Source organism: Pongo abelii, chromosome 17 (assembly GCF_028885655.2).
Source record: "Pongo abelii isolate AG06213 chromosome 17, NHGRI_mPonAbe1-v2.0_pri, whole genome shotgun sequence".
Taxonomy (NCBI): domain Eukaryota; kingdom Metazoa; phylum Chordata; class Mammalia; order Primates; family Hominidae; genus Pongo; species Pongo abelii.
This window is the reverse complement of record NC_072002.2, coordinates 28,174,274-28,198,719: the sequence shown is the minus strand read 5'-3', so window position 1 is coordinate 28,198,719 and position 24,446 is coordinate 28,174,274. Positions and strand designations below refer to the sequence as shown.

The following is a 24,446-nucleotide window of genomic DNA, read 5'->3' as shown; positions in this document are numbered from 1 at the left end:
CAGGCGGGAGCCCTGCCCCCTGCTGAGTTGGCAGGGTGGGAGCCCTGTGCTCCCAGGCACAGCTGCAGCCGCCCACCTGCAGCTCTGGACCCGGGCGTCTCTGTACTCTTGGTGGCCTGGAAAACCCCTCCTCCCACAGGCTTGGAAGTGCCTGCTCATGCTCCCTGGCCTCTCCCCGCTCCTGGCACCCACTCCAGTGTGGAGCAAAGTTGTGGCCCAGCCCGGGTGCTGTTGCAACCCCACAGGGTATGCACATGCTCAGGGAGGTGCTTACATTCCAGCCCCCTGCCGCCTTGGCCCTCCTCAGAACTTTGGGCCCCAACCAGCATGGGAGGGAGGCCGAGGTGGGTGCTGAGGGCAGCTCGGCACAGGCCTGCAGGTACCCCTCAGCAGGAACAGCCTGGGCACCACGGATGGCATGTTGAAGGTGGGAGGCAGACAGGTTGCTGGGCAGAAAGGGGCAGGTACCTGGTGAAACCCCACCTTCAAGCCAGGAACAGCCTGAAGCCTGGAGGATGGCTGCCAGTTCTGGGTGAAGTCTGCTGACCAGAGTGAGAACTCCATTGATGACCATTCAGCCAATTGGATGATGCTTTTTCCAGGCCCACCCATGGCCACTCATAGACCAATCAGCATGCACTTCCTCCCTTCTGAGCCCATAAAAACCCCGGGACTCAGCCAGTCACACAGACGTCAGGGACTACCAATTGTGGGAAAGGGCTACCCATTTCAGGTCTCTTCAGGATGACCTGTTGGCAGAAAGGAGCTACCCACTGGGGGTCTCCTAAGAGCTGTTCTGTCACTCAGTGAAGCTCCTCTCTGTCTTGCTCACCCTCCCGTTGTCCGTGTACCTCATTTTTCCTGGACCTGGGACTAGAACTTTGGACCCGCCAAATGGTGGGACTGAAAGAGCTGTAACACAAACAGGACTGAAACACACTTCCCACTTGCCACATTGTGGGCAACTAGAAGGAGAGAAGAGCTGTGTCCCTTTGAGGAGCCCAGACCTAGGGGCTCTCTGAGCCAGGGCTGTGACACCCTCTTTGGGGCTCTGCAGTTCGGGGATCTCCAGGCTTCTAGGCACCACTGCATTCCCTGGTGCCCACAGTGGAAGCCACCTGTGGTACACCTGGTCCAGCCGTAGCCTTGTACAGAGCCAGTGCCTGTACTGGCACTTGGAGCTGCCTGCCCCACTGCAGCCGACGTGCCTGGCTCTGTTCTGTGGCTGGACCCTGCACTTGCTCACACACTCCTTGCCAATCCACACCTAGCTTGCCCTTGGCAGGCGTGGGATCTGGGCCAGTAGCACAAGCCAAGTGCAGCCTGCTGGGCCAAGTGGGCGGAATGAACCCAGTGGGCCCGAGCAAAACTCAGACAAAGTCACCACCCGTCAAAGAGGCTTTCGGCTAGAAAAGCGACACCCTAAGGATTCTGTGAAATTAGCTCATATTAGTCTGTTTGCTTTGTTTTCTAGTTTTCTTCAACTTTATGCTCCAGATTTGAAAAATTTTTCTTGGTCATTATTGTATTTTTATTTAGCTTGTCTCACTCTTTTTATAATTTTTGGCAAACAAATTATTTCCCAAAGCAATTTTTTAATCTCTAATATACCCATTATTATAGCAATATAATCTCAATTCAAAGCAGCAATGGCCCTTTTCAGTTTCTCACAAGGTAAGAATTACATTTTTTTAGGGAATCAAATAATTTTTATGTTTTCTTAAATTGAAGTATAACTTACAAACTGTAAGTGCCTACATTTTAGATGTATAATTCAATAATTTGAGTTGTGTTTTTGTTTTTTTGTTTTTTAGAGACAGGGTCTCACTCTGTTGTCCAGCCTGGAGAGCACTGGCACAATCATAGCTCACTGCAGCCTCAAACTCCTGGGCTCCAATGATCCTCCCTCCTCAGCCTCTCAAGTAGCTGGGACTACAGGTGTGCACCACCACACCCAGCTTCAGTTAATTTTAACAAACGTTATCACCCATATAATTACAGTTAATCAAAATATAGAACATCTCCATCACCCAGAAATTTCTCCTGGGCCCTGTCAGTCAGCAGGCCCCCCATCCTGGAGAAGCAAGCCCAGCTGTGATTTCTAACACCTTAGCTTGGTTTCCCATTTCATATAAGTCTAATTATAGTATGTTGTTTTATGTCTGGCTTCTTTAATTTATAATAATTTTGAGATGCATCCATTTGTTGTATGTTTTAAAAATTTAGTCCATTACTAAATAATATTCCATTGTATAAATATACCACTATTGATATTCACCTGATGATGGACATTTGGATTGTTTACAGTTTGGAGTTATTACAAATAACGCTGCCCAGAACATTTATGAGTACAAATGTAGAATAAAGGATATAAATTCTCATTTCCCTTAGGTAAAGATGCTACATAATTCAGATTGTCAGCAAACACAGCCACATCTCCCCATCACCCATAGCTGTTAAACTTAGTAAGGAATAATTTAATAGGTAAATCTAAAATAACTAAATTCTATCATTAAAAAAGATCTACAGGCAGAAACAACAACAAAAAGTCATTTTCTATTGCATATCCTGTGTGGAGGATGTTGTCAACGAAAGCTAGGTCTTCATGGGTTCACGCAGAAAAAATAACAGACTCCTGTATAAATATTTTTTTCAGTATCAACATAGATCTAAACGTTTAGTTTTTTTCCAGTTATTTTGGAAATGTAAACATCGCGTGTGGAGAACGCGTTAGCTTTTGGAATGTGTGGCAATCTGTGATGCGCACAGTGAAGTGAGTACCATGTGGTCAGGGAACTGCACGCCTCCCGCTGGGTGGCAGCGAGTGTTTTCAGGTTTTAGGTTGTGCCTCCAGTGGAGGGAGAGCTTCCGACCATGACTATCAATCCGAGGTGTTTCATCTTGTCCTCCTCCCCAGCCCCTCCCCCAGTCCCGTCTATCAGAATCTTTTACAGCAGGAGGGTGATAGGATTCACCCTACGCCTCCACCTAAGGACACAGTGTGTGAAAGGTGTTCTGCAAGGCAGAAGCTGTCAGTACATTGCAGATAGAAGGAATTACAGCTCACTGGGCCTCTAAAGTTTTCTGCAGAGGCATAGAGCTGGACTTTATTGATTTTCCAATTGATTTGTATAGGAAATTGTATGTTTCCTTTGCAGTTGAGTAGATCTATTTTCCAGAAAGGCCAAAATTGTTGATTGTGTGTTTGTGTGAGTAGGGGCTGCTTAATAACGTGTGTTAAGGGGATAGGTTGGTTAGTATGCAGGCTCCTCAAATGCAAAACCAAACTAATGAGGGAGATAAAAGCTGATTTCATTTCTTGTTCTCGCCTCCATGTCTTTTGTTGTGGCATCTGGAGTTCCTTCTCTCTTAGACTTCTGTACTCAAACTAGGAATTCATGCATCCCCAAGGCAACAATTTCATTTAATTTAGATTGCATTTTTTTTTTGGTGTTTTTTCCTTGGGTTATATTTAGTTGCTGTCTACATATTTACGGCAAGAGAGGTCTGCCTGTCTCCTATTTTTCTAAACATGTCTTAATTATTTGTCTGCGGCCCTTTCTTACTCTTTGTTCATTCTACATTATTTGTTTTTCTCTTCCCTTCCTAGAAATTTTATTTTATGTTACATTTAGGAAGAGATTTTTATCTTATCAAACCAATCCCATTTGCTTTACACCTACAAATTTCTCATTTGGCCTGCTGTGGAATTCATCACTGGTTTCCAGTGCTATTTAAAACCTTTTCTTTTAAAAAATATATATTCTTCTGCCATTTGTAGTTATTTGGGTGGCAGGGGAGGTAGATTGTCAGTTCACCTTCTTGACTTAAATTTCTTTCTTTTTTTTTTTTTTTTTGAGACAGAGTTTTGCTCTTGTCGCCCAGTCTGGAGCGCAATGGCACGATCTTGGCTCACCGCAACCTCTGCCTCCCAGGTTCAAGCAATTCTCCTGCCTCAGCTTCCCAACAGGCATGCACCACCACGCCCAGCTAATTTTTGTATTTTCAGTAGAGATGGGGTTTCCCCATGTTGGCCAGGCTGGTCTCGAACTCCTGACCTCAGGTGATCCTCCTGCCTCAGCCTCCCAAAGTGCTTGGATTACAGGCGTGAGCCACCGTGCCCAGCCAACTTAAATTTCTTGTACTAGTTCTTGTTTCTTATTTGTTTCTTTAAAAAAAAAAAAAGATCTTTGTTCATTTTGTAAAATAATGTATAGTATCTCTAGAAAATAGAGAAAATATAGTCAAGCAAAATGCATTCAATCAAATGCATTAAATTTAGCAATAAATTTCCCTGCTAAAGAAAATAATATTCACATCTTAATTTCAGTGGCACCATACTACACTGCAACAAAAATCTCTTAGTTCCAGCTTCATTAAAACAACAACAACAACAACAACAAAACTTGGTACTATTGCTACTAAATTCTATTCACTACAAAAAACAGTCATAGAATCTGCTAAAAAAAAAATTATGAGATTAGTCCAGTTAAGTTTGTGTTTGGATACATGTAATCAAAAAGTTGGAGTTGTTTTGCTTCACATGGAGACCCTTCAGATGGGTGGCCCATGTCTGATAGGCCAGCCGCATGGACACAGCCAGGCTTGCTCTTCTGTCCCTGACTTGTTCTTGGTGCCCATTGTCCTCATTTGTACAAGATGCCTGGCAGCTCCAGGCTGTCGTCTGTGGTCCTGTCATGAGCATGTATCGAATGAACCTATATTTTTTTTCTTAGTAAATACACTTGGTAAAGTTTCACTTACACCTTGTCGGCCACGTGACCTCTCTTAACTGCAAATGAGCCTGGAAATCAGGTTTTTTGATTTACCCTAATTCCCTGGAACAAAACCAAGATATTGTTAAGGCAAATGGAGTTTTTGGCAGGCACATCAGTGTCTGCCACAGAGGCCAGTGTCCTTGGAGGGCTGGGCACCTAGGTGGCACATAGTAATGCTGCACTACCAGTTGGATGCAATTGTCCATGCACAGGCAGTCATAATTGCATATATTGCCACACATATCTCAGTATGAACACAGAGCAGAATACACAAACACATTAGAAAGTATTTGCCTGAATAAGAATGGTACTTTTATTTCTCCATTTAGCCAGATGATGCTTCTCTCAACAGTACTACCCTGTCTGATGCATCCCAGGATAAAGAAGGGAGTTTTGCAGTTCCCAGGAGTGACTCTGTGGTAAGTCATCCACTTACATGTGGTAAGTTACATGTCAAGGTACAGTTGCAAGTCAAAGCAACTAATGTAGGAAGAAGAAGCAATTCTTTAAAACATTAAAAAATACTTGAACTAAGATTGCAAGGAAACCACAGCTGCTGGTAGAACTACTAACTTTGTAAAAATTAGGAAGAAAGAGGCTCAAAATAAAAGAGGACTCCATGGATTTATGGCACTGCAGCCAGAAATCAAAGGATGTTTTTTATGTGTATCAATTTGGAGGAATTTGTTAACTTTGGTCTTCTCAGCTGAGCTCACTCAGAAAAATCCCAGAGGTTTGATGACGTGGCTTAACTGCCGTCTTAACCCAGAAGTTCCTTTTACCCACAGGATAAATTCAAAACCTTCATCTTGATATTGAAGGCTCTCCACTATGCCTTAGTTATCAGGACTCACTCATGCAAACTCTTTGCCCTCAGATGAATTCATTCACTTGGTCTTAAGTAACAGAACTTGTACTTTTGTTTTGTCAAAAATTTTTGTTATTCCCCCTCCCGTCACCCCCACTGCGAATCCCCACTCATTGTCTCTGAGCAGGTGCTCTGAGGGAGGATATGATAGATCCTCCACAGAAGACAGTGAGAGACCCCATCAGATGAGGCAATGGTTTTCCAGTGGCAGGTTGATGGAAGGCAGCAGTTAGCACAATAGCCACTCAGATGGAGGTGGCACGTTCAAAGGTTCTGCTGGGGCAGTTTTTTCTCAACTCCTGTCCATTTCGAGAAACAAGGAGCTGATGACATTTACATGCATGACACATTCCTAGAAAATCCCTGTTGTTTAGGGAGATAATGCTGTTAGCCCCACATAAATTAGCTTTGCTGTTGTGTTTTTAGATTTTTGTTTATGGTATTGTTTTGTTGCACAGTGATCATGTAACAGGAATAAAATAATATGAGTGACTTTTATCATTGATTAACTTACTAATAACTCTGTAGGTTATGGCATAAATAGGCTGAGGGTTACCCACAATATCTGACCCACTGACTGTAAATCAGCTCTTACTTTCCCATTCAAGGCCAGGCATTGGGATGCAAATGAGTGAGAGTGTCTCTGTTTTAGACATCATCTCAAATTCATCCCACTTATTAATGAAAACAAAGTCAGTCATTCACAAAGTCTGGTAACTGGTCGAATAAGGAGTGACCTGCAGTAGATCTTACACAGTTGTGCTGTTCCCTTGTGACTGGGGACTCGTGCTCTGAGGACTTGTCCGGGATCCTTTATCTTCCATCGCAGCTTGTGGCACCCATGTGCCCAACAGTCACCCCCGCGTGGCAGCCTCAACTCTGCCTCCCTCCTCCCCTCTTCATGCACATCTCTCAGACCTGTGAATTTCATCCTGTAAATGGTTGTAAAATCTTTCCGCTCCCGTCCTGTCTTAACAGCCTCTAAGAAACTCATCGTTATCTTCTGTACTGCTGAAGTAGCCTCCTAAGTGATTTCCAGACTTTAGCTTTATTCCCTTCAAATTCATCCCTCCCAGAGCCTCAAGTCATTGATTTAAAATACAAGTCTCGCTTACAGCCTCCAACACTTTCTAGTTAACCTGGAAACTCCTGACATGGTCGGACCCCTTGTCGGCCTCTGTAGCTGGCTTTAACACCCCCAGCATTTTGTACAAGCAGCAGCACAGGACTGCGTGTGGTTTCATGCACACACCACCAGAACTTGGAGGAGGATGATTGTATGATTGAGTTGCCAAAGGAGAGGATGGTAGGCATGCCTTCCTTTCTAGATGTTTCCATGGCAGCTCCATGGCCACAATTTTATTTCTGGTAAGACTGCTGGTCATATTTTTCTATTTCTTTATTCTTAGCTGCGAACTTCTTTGCATCATTGGTCCATTCAGTCATTCATTCAGCAAATTCTTACTGAGCACATAATGTCTACAAATAGGCTTCTTGCAAGTTTCAGGGTATAAGAGAAAGAAAAGGGTCTTGTGTGGCAGTTATAGAGCTGTCCGGGGTAAGTTAATCACCCAGATTTTATTTTTATTTTCATTTTGTTTTTTTCTGAAGGCAGGTTGAATGCCAGTAATGACATAAATAAAAGTTTCAGCAGTATTGGGTCTAAAAAATATCTCACTGGCATTGGCCTTCAACTTGACTTACCTTGGATTGTTTGTTACTCAGAGTATCTTTTAGAAAAGTTAAACAAAATGGTTATTTGCTAGAGTGGCTCACAGATGCCAAGTTATTGCTTTGGTAACTACATTTTGGGTCCTGTGCTTCTTGGTTATAAGGAACCACAGGGACCCCAGTTTGGTTTCCCAGTCTCTTCTAGAAGGAGGAATATCCAGTAATCAAATGAAGCAGGGGCCAGGGCTTCAGGGGTCTTGTCTGTGACACCTGTAAAAATAAACCTCTCCTGCCAGGCTAAATTCCCGGGGCCAACTTACTGTCATCCCCAAGACTTCAGGGGGCCCCAACAACTTGCCCTACTGGAATTTATGTTGTAAAATGGTAAAAGAAGGTAACCTAAATTATCTTTTCCATAAGATAGCCATGACCTAACCCATATCTTTCCCCCAGTCTTTAATCATTTCTTCATGTTTGAAATGCCAACTTTATGAGAAGTAAATCCACCAGGTTTGCAGATGTCTGTCTCTATGGTTTGTTTTTGAAATCTGTTAGGGTAAGCTCCCCTTCATCAAAGTCTGCATTAAAATTTCCCTTGGCCCTTCTTAGAAATTTTTTCTTCCAGATGAACATAGAAAAAGGCTATGACTACCTCATAAAAGATCTTGTTATGACTTTGGTAAGAATTTCATTGAATTTAAAGATTAATATTGGAGAGAGAATCCACATCTCAGAACATTGATTCTTCCCATTGAGGAATAATAATTGTGTCTTTCCATTTATGTATGTCTTCTATCCTTCAGTGAGGTTTTATAATTTATTCCTTTAAGTCTTACACACATTTTCACACATACTAGTTTGCATTGGTATTTAAACCGTAAGATTTTTAATGATATTTTCTAGCTTGTTTTGCAGATATATAAGGAAAGTAGGTTTTTTTGTTTCTTATAAGTGTCTCCTTTAGCTTCCTTCCTGAAGCTTTTCTGCTGCTAAAAATTTTTCATTTAATTTTATGATTTTTCTCAGAAATCATCTGCATATACCGAAAATTTTATTGACTCAATATGTAAAATAATTATTCATCTCATTTTTTTTCCCTTAGAGGACTGACCACAATCACTTATAACATTGATTAATAATTATGAGGATCCTTTGATAAGTTCTTGATTTTTCTTATGAATTCTTCTAATGTTTCATCATTAAGGAGAGTATTTATTCTAAGGCTCTGAGCCTTATAATTGTTTTAATCAGGAATGGAGTTTGAATTATATCAAATGATTTTCCAACATCTGTTAAGATTAATGTATTGTTTTTCTTCTTTAATCAATTACTTTAGGAAGTTACATTGATAGGTTTTTCTTTGTTGAACTATAATTATATTTTATTTCTTGGAGGAACCCAATTTATTGTGTGATGTTATTCTTTTATTAAACTGTAGAATTTGATTCACTACTATTTTAGTATTTTAACCTCTGTTCTAGTAAATGGGATTAGTCTACACATACAATTTATTAAAATTTGTTTACCAGGGTTATGCTAACCTTTGTACAAATATGTTGAAAACTCTGGGTTCTTTTCAGTACCTTGGAGCCATTTATTGAACTATGATATAAACATGTAATATGTAAATCTACACATATTTATAATTTGTATATATTTTTGATATATTTAATAATTTGTTTATGAAACCTCCAAAGCCTGGTATCATTGTAGGCATAAAGTTTAGTTTAATTTTTTTTTTTTTTTTGACGGAGTTTTGCTCTTGTCGCCCAGGCTGGAGTGCAATAGCGCAATCTCGGCTCACTGCAACCTCCACCTCCTGGGTTCAAGCGATTGTCCTTCCTCAGCCTCCTGAGTAGCTGAGATTACAGGTGCCCGCTACCACACCCAGCTAATTTTTTTGTATTTTTAGTAGAGACAGTGTTTCACCATGTTGGTCAGACTGGTCTTGAACTCCTGACCTCCGGTGGCCTGAGCCACCACACCTGGCATGTTTATTTTTATTTTTATTTTATTTTATTTTATTTTATTTTATTTTTGAGACAGAGTCTTGCTCTGTCACCCAGGCTGGAGTGCAGTGGTGCAATCTTGGCTCACTGCAACCTCTGCCTCCCAGATTCAAGCCATTCTCCTGCCTCGGCCTCCCCAGTAGTTGGGACTACAAGTGCACGCCACCATGCCTGGCTAATTTTTGTATTTTTAGTAGAGACTGGGTTTCACCATATTAGCCAGGCTAGTCTCAAACTCCTGACTTCGTGATCCACCTGCCTCGGCCTCCCAAAGTGCTGGGATTACAGGCGTGAGCCACCACGCTGGGCCTGTTTAATTTTTTAATGGATGTAATTTAAGGGTTAGATTATTTTCTATCCCAATTTGTGTGAATTTTGGTAATGTATATTTGCTTTATCAAGATATACAATTTATTTTGAATTACAAGGTATGTTGTTATAAATTTATTGTGTGTGTATATACACACTGGGTTCAAGCTGTCCACGTACTTCTGCTTCCCCAGTAACTGGGATTACAGGTGTGCACTGCCATGCCCATCTGAATTTTTTTTTAAAAGTAGAGACGAGGTCTTGCTATATTGCCCAGACAGAACTTTATTTTTTAGAGCAGTTTTAGGTTCACAGCAAAATTGAGTGGAAAACTACAGTGATTTCCCATATCCCCCCATTCCTATGCATGCCTAATCTTTCCAGCAGCAATATTTTTAAAGAGATAACTAACTTTATTTAATTGTGCCTATTTTTTCCTATTGCAATAATGTATTCAAACCTTATTTTTTTACATTCTTTCTTGGCTCTACTTGGATAATTTTTTCCCATCTCTTAGAGTATGAAGATATTCCACTTAATTTTAGTCATTTGCATTAAAGTTAAGAATCTCTGAATAAAACTTTGGCTATTCTCATGGATATTTGGTATTTAATGTTCTCATTGTGTTAATATTTAGGTATTTAGGTTATAATTTCAGATGTGAACAATATTTTAATTCAAGACATCATCAGAATACCTTTAAATTCATGTTGAATAGATTTTGCAAGTGTTATATCTTCTACTGTAAAATTCATTGCATATTTGTCAGTGAATGTGACTTCCTTAAGTTGGTCTCTGGGGAATGTGGCACAGTATTTTTTGCAAGTTGTGGATTTGTCCATTCTGATCTAGATTGCAGAACAAGAAGATGAGGAGCCTTGCTGTCTTTATTTAATCAAGCACAGGTGGCTTTAGTACATGGAGTCATATAGCACAGAAACTCAAACCATGGGCAAAAACCAAACAGCCAGTCAGAGAGATCAGAAACATGTTTTGAGTCAGTGAAATTTTAAGTAGTGAACAGAGCATTGAAAATGTTTCGTATGGTCTTTATTGAATATGGAGGACATACCAGATAACTTTAGTCAAAGTCTAGGAGAAAACTATAGCAGATAGTACCAGGCTCCTACAATTTAAAATTTAACATAATAACCCCTCATACTCTACTTTCCAATCCTAGCTTGGTGTAACTAGGGCAGCAGAGCAACTTTCAGCAGAAGGAAAGCACCCGTTGTGATTCTGTCACTTCCCTTAGCAGTGAAAGCCCTGGTGAGAAACACATGTGGTTGATCACATTAGGGAAACGGTGGGCTCAGTTATGAACAAGCTGGGGAAGGTTGCTTTAAACGGGGGTGGTCTTTATATTTAAAATACATTAAAATCACTAGTACAAATCAAAAACGATGCCAGTCGTAATATGATCCTTACTGAGGAACGGATGTTTTAAAATGATATATGTCAAGCATCTAGCCTTCCTGCTCAACCTACATCCCAACTCAGGTACTGTTTATTGGCTTCCACTGTTCCTTCATCTCCACCATGAATCGTTCTCCTGCTGTAACACAAAGATGTGCATTTGTTTGTCTTGCTCTGTTTTGTTCTAACCTTTAGGATTCTAAGTCTCAACTCCTTGACGTGGCTTTCAAAACGTTCCATAATTTGCACTGACTCTCCTGATTAATTTATTTCTTATGTTTTTCTAATACCATGACTCGACTCCTGGTACCCCAGTCTCTTCATGATCCCTGGTGCTGAAATGCTTCAGATATTTCCATGCCTGAAATTTCTGCTTCCATCTCCGTCTGGCCTGAATGCTTCTGCATGTCTCCTCTTGCCTTTGGAAGTCCTTTTCATTATTCCTTAAGTTTCAGCTCAAGTCCAACCACCTCATCAGTGGAAACCTTCTGGGCAGCACCTCTTCCCTCTCAATCGCTCTCCAATAACACTTGCAGTTGGTATTACAGAAATTAGTTCTTAACAGTGGCTCGATTTTCTTTTCATAATGCTTCGTAAGTGTTATTCTGTTCTCATTGTAAGTAGCTCAAGAGCAGGGATTATGACTCAAATTTCTGCTTCCTCCAAGAAAGTCCCACAATTATTTACATTACAAAGAGCAGGCACTCATTCAGTACAATTAACTGGCTGGGGGCCAGTAAAACAATCAGAGAAAATTAAGAAAATGACATTCAGTAGGTTTAAGTACCCAAACCATCAGTTTCAAGCCCTAAATAAACAAAAAAGTCTTATCAATTTTCAAAAGAGTCTTCTCTCCCATAGGTAAGTTATGTCAAAGTCTGACAAAGCATTTCTTTGTTGGAAAACTTAAGGAAAGGGAAAAGTTGTCCACATCTCTTTAAGAATTTGAGTGTCTGGGTAATCTTTATTCTGTAGTGTTACTTGTAGAGCCACCAAAGATCTGCCAGACAATGAACCTACATGACCTTAGACCTTTTTTCAGTTTTTCATTCTTCCACCAATTACAGTAATTGGGCATCTATGTTTTAATAATTGGACATCTATTCATACACCATTTACACAATTGTAATTGTATCAACTGTTTTGAAATAAAATAGGAATAAAAGGAGATCATGAGGCTCAGAATTCAAGACTCCTTTGCACAACTTGTAGTACATGATAAAAGACCTTTCATGAAGCAGGTGTTCAGTTATTGCTAAAGAAATACGAGAATAAAAAAAGAAATGAGGCTCTGGGGGAAAACATTTTATGTGTGAATAGCATATAAAAGATTCTTGATGGAGTAGCAGATTTCACTATCACACATATTCACAGAGAACTCCCATATTAAAATTTATAAGATTTGCATGTAAATTGTTTTGAAAGGATTTGTGTGTAAATTTTTACTGATAACCATCCAGACCTAGGCAGGAGCTTGCTTCACAGGCCTTTACCAGGATAGATACTCAACTTCTGATAATACTGAAGGGGAGTTCAGTGCTCTGGCAGGATTTCAATTTAAAAAGTACCAAATTAATTAAGAGGGGAAATTGAATTAGAAAAGATACCTAATATTTTCTTAGTTACTATCACTCTGTATTTTGCTGTGAGGGAATTAATATGTTAATGTTTTATTAACAATATAATTAATATAAGTAAGACAAAAATGCATGAAGATTAATTAACAAATGATATTATAATTATCAAATTATGTGACATCAGGCATCATAATTTCTACAGCTTAGCAAAGGTATAAGCAGCAATATCAAATTATGTGACATCAGGAATCATAATTTCTACATCTTAGCAAAGGTATAAGCAGCAAACATTTAAGAGCTAAGAAAGCACAGTTATATGGACCTTACATTGTTCCCTTTTGTGAAACCTGCACACATCCAAACTGAATGCGGAAACAAGAAATCAGATGCAGGTCCTTTATGAAATCAAGAATGGCTTTTTCTTGTGAGAATAACTCTTGTATACTGCAGAACATAAGTCAGGCTGAAATGTGAGGTGGACTGTATTTACGGTAAAATGTTTTGTGTTCATCTTCCTTTGCTTGGCAGGCTATACTTGAGACCATTCCAGTTCTACCAGTTCATTCCAATGGATCACCAGAGCCTGGACAGCCAGTTCAGAATGCGATAAGTGGTGAGCGGCATGCCTCCCATTGAACTTCAGCTGTTTCTTTTCGCTTTTGTTCTGGCACTCAATACAGTTAGCAGTGAATTTCTGAAAGCGAAGTATAAGTGTGCTTTTCTCCCTGTTGTGATTCTGTCACTTCCAGCACTCACTCCTCCCACCCAACTCCAGACACCCCCTTCTGTCACACAAGACAAAATTAATTGAGCCAGATTGGAAGCAGAGTCTTTTCCTCCTTCACGGCCACCTCATCGTTTAGAAACTCCTCACATGGCTAGTGTCTTTGCTTTAAAGGCTGTTTCCCAAGTGATGTGGTCTGCCAGGAATTCCTGTAGGCCACTTCTGAGGATCCCGACTCACTGCTCAGGCATACGCAGCACCAGAGCAGCTTGCCCCTGACAAGGCTGCTGGGGAGGCTTTTATCTGCACCTCTTCCGCTTGAGAGGTGGGCTGCCTAGATGGGCTAGGTATGGAATCTCAGATCCTCCTTGTAGGAAATAGGCCCTTTTGGGCCATACTTTTGTGATTTCTCAGTTTTTCCCAAAATATGTGCATTCTTTTTGTAAATAATGGATCCTGTGCTTTTTTCAGCATTGGCTTCAAAAATAAAGGTGTTGAGGTGATGAAAATGTTCTAAAATTGATCATGGTGATGGTTGTACCACTCTGTGAATATGCTAAAAACCACTGGCAGGTACACTTTAAATGGGTGAATTGAATGGCATGTGAAGCGTATCTCAATAAAGCTGATAAGAAAAAATAAAAATAAAAAAGAAGGGACTTGCCAGACATTAGTATTCTACATCATTCTCTTTGTTCCCATACTGTGACTTAGTTGAAATCATGCCACTAAAAGCTAGCCATTTATGTGGAGTTGTCCTGTGGTTGGAGCATTGGCCTGTTTAATTGCTGCTCTCCAAAGAGTCTCTCTTCATAGATCCTTAGGAAGTTAGAATTCTATTTGTTTATCTTCCTCTGTTTCGAATGCAAGCCCCTGTATAACAAGGGAACATCGTAGTTCTCCCTTTGCCTTTTTTTTTTTTTTTTTTGAGACAGAGTTTCACTCTTGTCACTCAGGCTAGAGTGCAGTGGCATGATCTCAGCTCACTGCAACCTCTGCCTCTCGAGTTCAAGTGATTCTCCTGCCTCAGCCTCTCAAGTAGCTGGAATTACAGGTGCCTGCCACCATGCCTGGCTAATTTTTGTATTTTTAGTAGAGACGGGGTTTCTCTATGTTGGCCAGGCTGGTCTCAAACTCCTGACCTCAGGTGATCTGCCCACCTCGGCCTCCCAAAGTGCTGGGATTATAGGCGTGAGCCACTGTGCCTGGCATCCCTTTGCTATTTTTTAAGTTCTCGCTGCACTCATTTATTATTGTGTTTTTAATTAGCATCACTATTCAGAATTTTTATATCTGTTGACTTACAAATTTCTCCACCTAATTTTAATGTAAAATTAACTAAGTTTTCTTTAATTCTGCCTTTGGTTCCTTTTGTTATACTTGGTAGTCCCCTAGTCAGTGCCTACAGCAGAAGGCAAAAGAGAATGTGTTCTTTTTATAATAAAATAATTATTCACTTTGCATATGAACAGTTTTGCCAGGCAATGAAACCAGATGACAAGCTGAAATCTGAATCAGAAATCAGGTTAGGATTACTCAAATGATTTATGGATTCACTTGTTTTTGCTCAATGAGTCTTTTGTTTTAATTTTCAAATTAGCTTGAGAAAAACATTTTTAAGGGGTACTACTTATAACCCATTCAGCTTTTGCTCAATGTATGTCGTACAAGATCAGGTAACCAATATTAAATAACAGAAATTCTGATTAATTCACCTAAACAAATTTAGCCATGAAATACAAATGGAATTTGAACAAACCTTAGGAGGCAGATATTCCGCAGGTGAGGGGAGAAACAAAAGGAGTCAAAGTAGAGAGGAATTCTAGCAGATTCACCCTTTCTTCCTCTGCTTTAAGCTTCTGCTTACCCATAACAGTGACACTGGGTCTAGATGAGCTTAATTTTAATATCATAAGAATATATATGAATACCCTATTTTGGACTTTCTTTTAATAATCCTCAGCAACTTTCATGAGACATACAAATCTAAAATTTAAAAAATCAGAGTAAATAGTTTGGGCAATTATGATAAAAATGTGTCCATATGGAGGTCTGTGATGTGACCTTGTTGTTTAACTGAACTCCTCGGGGTGAGTCTGCTGCTTTTCCTTGCATATAAACACTATAACATGCTTGTGGATTCACTTGTAAATATTTTGAATTTATTTTATAGCAAATAGTATTGATTGATTAAATGGTATATTAAATAGTCTATATTCTTTGTTTTGTCTTTAGATGATGATTTTCTGGAAAAGAACATTCCACCAGAGGCTGAAGAGCTGTCATTTGAAGTGTCTTATTCAGAGATGGTTACAGAGGCTCTAAAAAGAAATAAACTTAAGAAATCAGAGATTAAGAAAGAAGACTATGTTTTAACTGTAAGTAAAACCTTTCATGATTATTCCAGGAACTTCCTGTGACTTCATAGGACAAAACTAAGATTTCTTTTATTTTTTATTTTTATTTTTTTGAGATGGAGTCTCACTCTGTCGCCCAGGCTGGAGTGCAGTGGCGTGATCTCGGCTCATTGCAAGCTCCGCCTCCCGGGTTCACACCATTCTCCTGCCTCAGCCTCCTGAGTAGCTGGGACTACAGGCACCCGCCAACTTGCCGGTCTAATTTTTTGTATTTTTAGTAGAGACGGGGTTTCACCGTGTTAGCCAGGATGGTCTTGATCTCCTGACCTCGTGATCCGCCCGCCTCAGCTTCCCAAAGTGCTGGGATTACAGGCGTTACCCACTGTGCCCGGCCAAGATTTCTTTTTTTAAATATCTGTGTGTGTGCACAGGGGGTTTCGGCGGCCGGGCATCACACTGCTCACACTACCATTGGGGGTCTTATGTGGGCACCACTTGTTGTGCAGTGCACAGCCTGCCTGGCTGTACCTGGCATTCCTGTGTTGAGGAAAAGTTGTGAGGCTGTAGGCTTGAATACTATTTTACAAATGAAATAGGATTCTACCTGCCTGGCTTGTGAGCTTTCTTGCACTTTATATTCTTACTTTTCTTTTTTTTTTTTTTTTTTCAGTTCTTTCTGTGTGTAGTCTATTTTTTTTCTTTTTATTATTATTATTATTATTATTATTATTATTATTATACTTTAGTCTCTATGGTACATGTGCGCAATGTGCAGGTAAGTTACATATGTATACATGTGCCATGCTGGTGCACTGCACCCACCAACTCGTCATCTAGCATCAGGTATATCTCCCAATGCTATCCCTCCCCCCTCCCCCCACCCCACAACAGTCCCCGAAGTGTGATGTTCCCCTTCCTGTGTCCATGTGTTCTCATTGTTCAATTCCCACCTATGAGTGAGAATATGCGGTGTTTGGTTTTTTGTTCTTGCGATAGTTTACTGAGAATGATGATTTCCAATTTCATCCATGTCCCTACAAAGGACTTGAACTCATCATTTTTTATGGCTGCATAGTATTCCATGGTGTATATGTGCCACATTTTCTTAATCCAGTCTATCATTGTTGGACATTTGGGTTGGTTCCAAGTCTTTGCTATTGTGAATAATGCTGCAATAAACATACGTGTGCATGTGTCTTTATAGCAGCATGATTTATAGTCCTTTGGGTATATACCCAGTAATGGGATGACTGGGTCGAATGGAATTTCTAGTTCTAGATCCCTGAGGAATCGCCACACTGACTTCCACAAGGGTTGAACTAGTTTACAGTCCCACCAACAGTGTAAAAGTGTTCCTATTTCTCCACATCCTTTCCAGCACCTGTTGTTTCCTGACTTTTTAATGATTGCCATTCTAACTGGTGTGAGATGGTATCTCATTGTGGTTTTGATTTGCATTTCTCTGATGGCCAGTGATGGTGAGCATTTTTTCATGTGTTTTTTGGCTGCATAAATGTCTTCTTTTGAGAAGTGTCTGTTCATGTCCTTCGCCCACTTTTTGATGGGGTTGTTTGTTTTTTTCTTGTAAATTTATTGGAGTTCATTGTAGATTCTGGATATTAGCCCTTTGTCAGATGAGTAGGTTGCGAAAATTTTCTCCCATTTTGTAGGTTGCCTGTTCACTCTGATGGTAGTTTCCTTTGCTGTGCAGAAGCTCTTTAGTTTGATTAGATCCCATTTGTCAATTTTGGCTTTTGTTGCCATTGCTTTTGGTGTTTTAGACATGAAGTCCTTGCCCATGCCTATGTCCTGAATGGTATTGCCTAGGTTTTCTTCTAGGGTTTTTATGGTTTTAGGTCTAACATTTAAGTCTTTAATCCATCTTGAATTGATTTTTGTATAAGGTGTAAGGAAGGGATCCAGTTTCAGCTTTCTACATATGGCTAGCCAGTTTTCCCAGCACCATTTATGAAATAGGGAATCCTTTCCCCATTTCTTGTTTTTGTCAGGTTTGTCAAAGATCAGATAGTTGTAGATATGTGGCATTATTTCTGACGGCTGTGTTCTGTTCCATTGATCTATATCTCTGTTTTGGTACCAGTACCATGCTGTTTTGGTTACTGTAGCCTTGTAGTATAGTTTGAAGTCAGGTAGCGTGATGCCTCCAGCTTTGTTCTTTTGGCTTAGGATTGACTTGGTGATGCGGGCTCTTTTTTGGTTCCATATGAACTTTAAAGTAGTTTTTTCCAATTCTGTGAAGAAAGTCATTGGTAACTTGATGGGGATGGCATTGAATCTGTAAATTACCTTTCTTATACATCAATGCAGACCCTACCTTTACACACTTGTGCCTCTATAAGCCACATATCAGAAGAGGGGACTGCAAAAAGTCACAGTCATAAGAGGTAGTGAGAGCTCATGGAACAGACAATAAAAACACATCAAAACCAATTCAAGAACTTCTATTAGTACATGGTGGGCAAAGAGAGCTATATACTTTGTTACCCGCAAAGTCTCATTATTTATATCCAGAATGTTATATCCAGGAGACCTAATAGAGAACTATGTAACATTGGTCTGTTTGCCATTCAACCAATGCATATGTGAAGAGTTTATCATGTGGAGTCCTGAATACTCTGTGCTGATTAGGGTTGGATGCATGATGAGCAGGGCCCGGGCAGTTTCAGAGCTAAAAAACTGAGTCATCCAGAAACAGACTTTTTGTACCAGGTGACTTGGACCGTTCCCAAACAACCATCCCATGACAGAGGACAGGAAGAGGAAAGGAAGAACTCTAGGACTCACTGAGTGCCTTCTATGGTCCTGACACTATACTAGGTATTCTATTAATAACGTAAGGTGGACCCTAGTGATTACGCCCATTTTACAGCTGAGGAAACTGAGGCCCAGAAAGGCTAAGCAACATGTCCAAAGTCCGCAGCTAGTGGGAAGCAGAAATAGGATTTGAAACTAAGTGTGTCCAACTTCAAAACCCTTCCTGGTCCCTAAGCAGTCTCCAGGTTAGAGGGCAATGTGTGGTGGTCTAGGAAAAAGAGAGAAGCCTGCAGGACTCTGGTTGCAGGGGGAGCCCCTCCTTATCTTAAAGAGAGGCATCCAAGAGAGGATGCTGGCCCCTGCATCTCCTCATCGAAGCCAGCTCCTTCTGAGGTTTGGCTCTTCCCATGAAGAACTTTGCATAGGATTTAGCACATAGTAGTTGGTCAATAAGTGATTGCAATTTTTGTTTATATTGTTGTTATGTGTTACTGTTATATGAGGACTTAGCCTCAGAAAGAAGGTAAACTAGCTAAACATTTAATAGCACAAGGCATGCCCCAAACTACAACCTATATTTTGTTTTATTTTGAAATACTTGAGGTTCCAAGGAGCAATTATTGAATGAATAAAAGAATGAATGAATGGGCAGGTACTTTGACTACCCCAAGGAAGCTCCAGTTTAGGAAACTCCTATGGAAAATGTGAACTTAAAGCTTTATAATTTAAATTTAAGTGTTTATAATTTAATCTATGGGGTTTTTTTGTTTGTTTTACTTCAGCATTTTTTTTCAATACCACTCTTTCTGAGGGCAAAGTGAACCTGTGGATATTATATAAGAACAATCTTTTGCTTCTAAAAGATCTTGCTGCTGAAATTCTTCACAATATTTCTGGATTGTTGAAGGATTTGCTGCTGTTGTTGTTTTAGTGTCTTTTGTTTTTTAGTGTGAAAATGGAGAATATGTCAGTATCATTGTCTTCAAAATCATAGTAGGATTATTTGCACTTTCTCTGTATTTTGCTTTTTTAAGAATTTGAAATCATTTAAATTTAATTTTTATGGTAGAATAACTGTTGTCTCAGAAGCATATACAATCAGTTTAAACTGGGAGATTACTAAAAGTCTCTTAAAGTGTGCAGTATGGGATAGATAAACCCTGATTTAAAGATTGACTGTCCAAGAAGGAAAAAAAAAAAAACCATATATTTAGAGCTCTCCTGGGATATACCTAGGTGTTTCCTGGTATGTGTGTGTCACATTTATTCCAATTAAGGGCCATGGTGTGTGCATTCCATGTGGTGCCTGACATGTATGTTGTTTGACAATATTGGGTGTTCCTTATAAAGAAGGCAGTTTCCGCAGTTGCGATGGCAATGTTATCACATACTTTAGACTGCTGTTTTGCTTCTAATTAGCATAGCAGTGATCTGCAAATTGTTCTAGACCACATATTCATATTTCTAGGATGCAGCATGCTCCTTAGAGATGTTTTGCAAACAACACGTTCTACTGCATAGATTTAGAGTGTCCAGGTAGCATTTGAGTGAATGTATAATAATTTTCCTTTGCCATAAAAAATAAATACCCCCACTGTGTGTTTTAGAAATTTATTATTCAGAAAACCAGATTTGGCTTAACTGAAGCAGGAGATCTGTCTGCTGAAGACATGAAGAAAATCCGCCATCTCTCTCTGATTGAATTGACTGCCTTTTTTGATGCCTTTGGAATTCAACTGAAAAGAAACAAAACAGAGAAAGTAAAAGGACGAGGTAACTAAGAAGACTGATTGCTTCCAGAAGGCTTTAACACTTTGACACAGTGGAATAAGATAATGCTTTTCTGATTTCTTTTTTCTTTCCCTCTTTACTCTCTCGCAATGAAGACAATGGGATTTTTGGAGTCCCACTTACAGTCCTCCTGGACAGTGACCGAAAGAAAGACCCTGGAGTGAAAGTTCCCCTGGTGTTACAAAAAGTGAGTAGCAGGCAAGTGAAAGGGGAATTCACAGAGCCTCATGCTTATGATTTGGTACTTTGTAAACCCACAAATGAATTTTCTTTTAGATTTAAAGACACTATCGCCCTATTAGGACTCAGGCCCCTGGTGCTTTTCAGCTTTATTCCATGCACCACATAACGGCCCATGGCGCCTGGACCAGTTGGCCTTGCTGCATTCTTTTGGAGCCTGTTACATTTTGTTTGCCCATCACACATCAGGTGACGGACACAGATGGTCTGACCCAGGGCATGAGCAGTTACATTTTTTTCCAATATTTTTTCAAATGTTATTTGCACATATGAATGTGTTTGTGTGTGCATTTGATTATTCTGTCTAGATAAAGATGACCATTAATTATTACCAGTGCATATATAAATCATACAAATATTTGCTGAGATATAGCATAGGCTGGGTTTTAAAAATGTGTATATGTGTAATCATTTAATCAATTTTCCAAACCAAGTTTAATAAACTCTAAAAACCAGCATGTTCCAGTCATTTTCCAGTGTGTCTGTGCAGATAGGATACATTTAGACAAAAAGAATAATTTTGGTGGAAGGAGGTTTCGAAAATGATATTATCTGAACTATAAAATGCTAATATCTCTGTGACTATTGTTGCTGAATACCTGATTTGCTTTTAAGTCATGTTGTTTTATAGCCAGCAATTTACACTGGTTTTTACCTAACTGTGCATTTATTCAACAGTGACATCCAGTGGCACAATTAAAATTCCTAGTCCTTAACACAAATTTTGTTGAATTTTAAATTGAGTTTTTAAATGATATTTAAAAATATTGTCTAAGGAAACATATACTTACCTGACACTGATAATCATACATCACTTGTTTAGCTTCCTATATTTTGCTACCAGTGCCTCAAATTGAGATACTTCTCAAGTCAGGTGACTGACTGGCTGGAGATAGGAGCCAGGAAGATGGCACCGAGATGGCCAGAGGATACAACCAACACCTTTGTACACACGGGTTCTCCGTGGGTGACTTCCCTATGCAGGGCTGTGCCAGTGCTGTTTATGTAATATCACATCTAGTCAGCACGGAGCAGCCCAAGGAGGCTGGTTTTACCACCGCCCTTTTACTGATGAGGCAGCTGAGGGATAGGAGAGTGAGAAAACTTACCCAAGACACACAGTCAGCAAGACGTGGAGTGGGAAAAGGAGCAGAGCCTATAGCAAAGTCCAGAGTCCATGGTGACGCTGAGATTTTCTTTCCTTCACTGAGTTAAAACCAGCATTGTCTTTGTCCTGTATGTAAAGGAGAGAGTTTAAAATATCAAAATCAAAGACGATTCAGCACATCAGTTTATAGTACCGTGTAGGTACAAAAATCTAGCATAGAACTTAGCAAATAGAAAGTACTCAATAAATGCTAAACTAAATCTGGATTTATATCATATTAGCAACATGTTAGCTGTTATTACTACTGGATATTAAGTGTTCCTCGCCACGACGCCTCAAGATAGTACTCTTCCACTCCTACAAGAGAGACTTTTCTTACAGACGTGTTTCTTCTTCCTAAATATCTGTTTGCCTCCATACCTAGAAGAATTACCTTAGTTCCAGGCACCATCCACCATCATTTCTTGAAAGGAAAATAGCAGAGATGCTGGATCCCCTTCCTTCTTACTGGGTGAACTTGGCCAAGTTATTATCCTTTCCAGAGAAGCACTGTGAGCTGCTTTATTACAGCAAATTGAACTGTTCTCCTTGGTCTCCTTAGCAGTAGAATAGGGTTATTGTGAGGATTAGATGAGTTAATGTAGGTAAAGGACTGAGAATAGGATCTTACACATAATCAATGCACAATAAATGGTAGTGTTTATTACTTTTTTAACACCCATCACCATCCTGAGAACTCACGAAAGCTATTAATCTTTACCCCGTCTAAACTCCTTGATCAGACATCTAGAATTCCTATAGTTTCTTAGTCAGAGTGATTGCAACCAATGACAGTAGATTTAGAATCTGTTACTGATCGGTCTGCAGAAAGAGTTATAGTAATCAGATCTTAAAAATGGTTAAGAGGCATATATAATTTTAGAGTGGTTAAGAGCACGAACTTGAGTCAGTGCCGTTACTTACGAGGTTGATCTTGGGAAAGTTGTATAACTGCTATAAATCTCTACTTTCTCATTTGCATGTTGGAGGATAACATTGACGTCATAGGATGGTTATGAACATTTAACAAAGCATTCAAGTGCAGGGCAAATATATATATATGCTTGGTAGCTTATTGATTCATGTCATCATTGTTACTGTTTTATATGTTTATGATCATATAGAGGTACTTATTCTTGTAATATATCATTGCTTTCTAGTTTTTTGAGAAAGTTGAGGAATCAGGTCTGGAATCTGAAGGAATTTTTCGACTTTCGGGATGTACTGCTAAAGTCAAGGTACCGAACATTTTGTCTCTTCCTAGGTAGAGTTCTAAGCTAGCTAGACCCTGTTCACACAAGCATCGGGTATCCAGATCTTTGTTGTTCATTAGACATTATCACTTGGTCCTTCCTAGTATTCCTTGGTGCCTGTGGTAAAATGTTTGTGCCAGAGTTTTTTCATGATCCAGAATTTTAAAAATCAAAACAGAAACATTAAAAAACCAAAAACAACAATGAAATAGCACATCAATTCACCATCAAAAACTGCTGCTTGCCTTTAGTTTGTAAAAGTTGAAACGTCTCACCACCGTTTTGGAGGTTAAACACCTTAGTTTGTTGTGCTCCTCTCAGCCGTGGAATTCACTAAGCCAATGTTATATGAGCCTTTATTTCCATCTTTCGTTGGTTTAAACATTCTTTGGCTCTCCCTTTAGTGAAAGCTCTTACAGGAATTTGTAGCAATGGCTATAACCACTAGAATACTCACTCAGCAATTCCAAAACCCAGTTCCACTTACGGTAATGTTAACATCCACATCTAAAACCAGCTGTTCAGTGTGAATCTTGTTCTTTTGCTTTCTTACTTCCATGAGGTGGCAAACTCTACAGTACAATAAAGCAAAGAACTATTAGAGAAGAAAAGCTTTTCTCATAAAAATCCAGCAACACATCCCACTGTGTCTGCGGGTAGGCATGTACCATGGAGAGCTCATTCCTGTGGTTGGATCACTCCCTAGCTTGCAGATGTGAAAACCTGAGCAGTTTTAAAAGATGGATCCCTGAGCAAACAGTCTCAGGGGCGGGGGAAAACCAATGTGGTAATGTTTATCAAAAAGACATTTGTAGAGGCAAAACAGCATCTCTTCATTAATTCATTTTGGTATATGCTTTGGGAAATTCTATTTGTATGAGTCTCACAGTTTTTATATAGAAGTGTGACGAGAGGTTTTTCTAAGTGGAAACTGAGAATAGATAGGCTGTGTCTATTGGATCCTCCAGAAAGCAGATGCTGAAATGATGGGTGAGGAGCAGAGGAAGGTCATGGCGGTACTGCTTCTGCAGGATGAAAGGGGCAGGAACCAGGATTGGCTGGGGTGAGGCTCCGACCACAGTGCAGGTCTGACAATTCCTAACCACGGAGGAGCCGTGTGCTGGGCAGAACGGGCCAGGCGGCCCTAGTACCCATGCCTCACCCTGTCGTGGGCTGGGGCTTCCTGCAGAAAATATGGCTGAGCCACATCCAGAAGGGGTCCACAGCTGGGAGAGTCGGCTACCTGGGCTTTTGCACATGAGGGCAAGGTCTTCCATGAAGTGAGGTCAGAGCAGAGCACCAGGGCATCAGGGCTCCGGGCATGTTGAGGGGTTACGACTTCCCTGAGAGTGGAGTTGGCTGAATGCTGGCACAAGTTCTTGTGGAAGGCAGGGAAATGCCCAACGGCTCCTTAAGGTTTATGCTTTCTAAGTTGCATCTGCTTTCTGTCTCCGTTTCTCGTGTGTTTGGTTCTTACATACTCTTCTAAACAAAAGTATCTGACATGTAAGGATGAAAACCATTACTTATT

General features: G+C 40.0%; 1 protein-coding gene across 4 annotated transcripts in view; it reads left to right on the top strand.

The window, feature by feature from the left end:
- Positions 1 to 24,446, top strand: part of ARHGAP28 (Rho GTPase activating protein 28) — a 202,339-nt gene that overhangs the window by 142,202 nt on the left and 35,691 nt on the right. For all 4 annotated transcript variants that reach the window (XM_054537669.2, XM_054537668.2, XM_009252254.4 and 1 more), the window contains 6 exons: positions 5,108 to 5,197; positions 13,157 to 13,241; positions 15,588 to 15,730; positions 20,092 to 20,257; positions 20,371 to 20,462; positions 22,823 to 22,900. In XM_054537669.2, the coding sequence (XP_054393644.1) occupies positions 5,108 to 5,197; positions 13,157 to 13,241; positions 15,588 to 15,730; positions 20,092 to 20,257; positions 20,371 to 20,462; positions 22,823 to 22,900 (654 nt within the window). The remainder of the gene's footprint in view (positions 1 to 5,107; positions 5,198 to 13,156; positions 13,242 to 15,587; positions 15,731 to 20,091; positions 20,258 to 20,370; positions 20,463 to 22,822; positions 22,901 to 24,446) is intronic.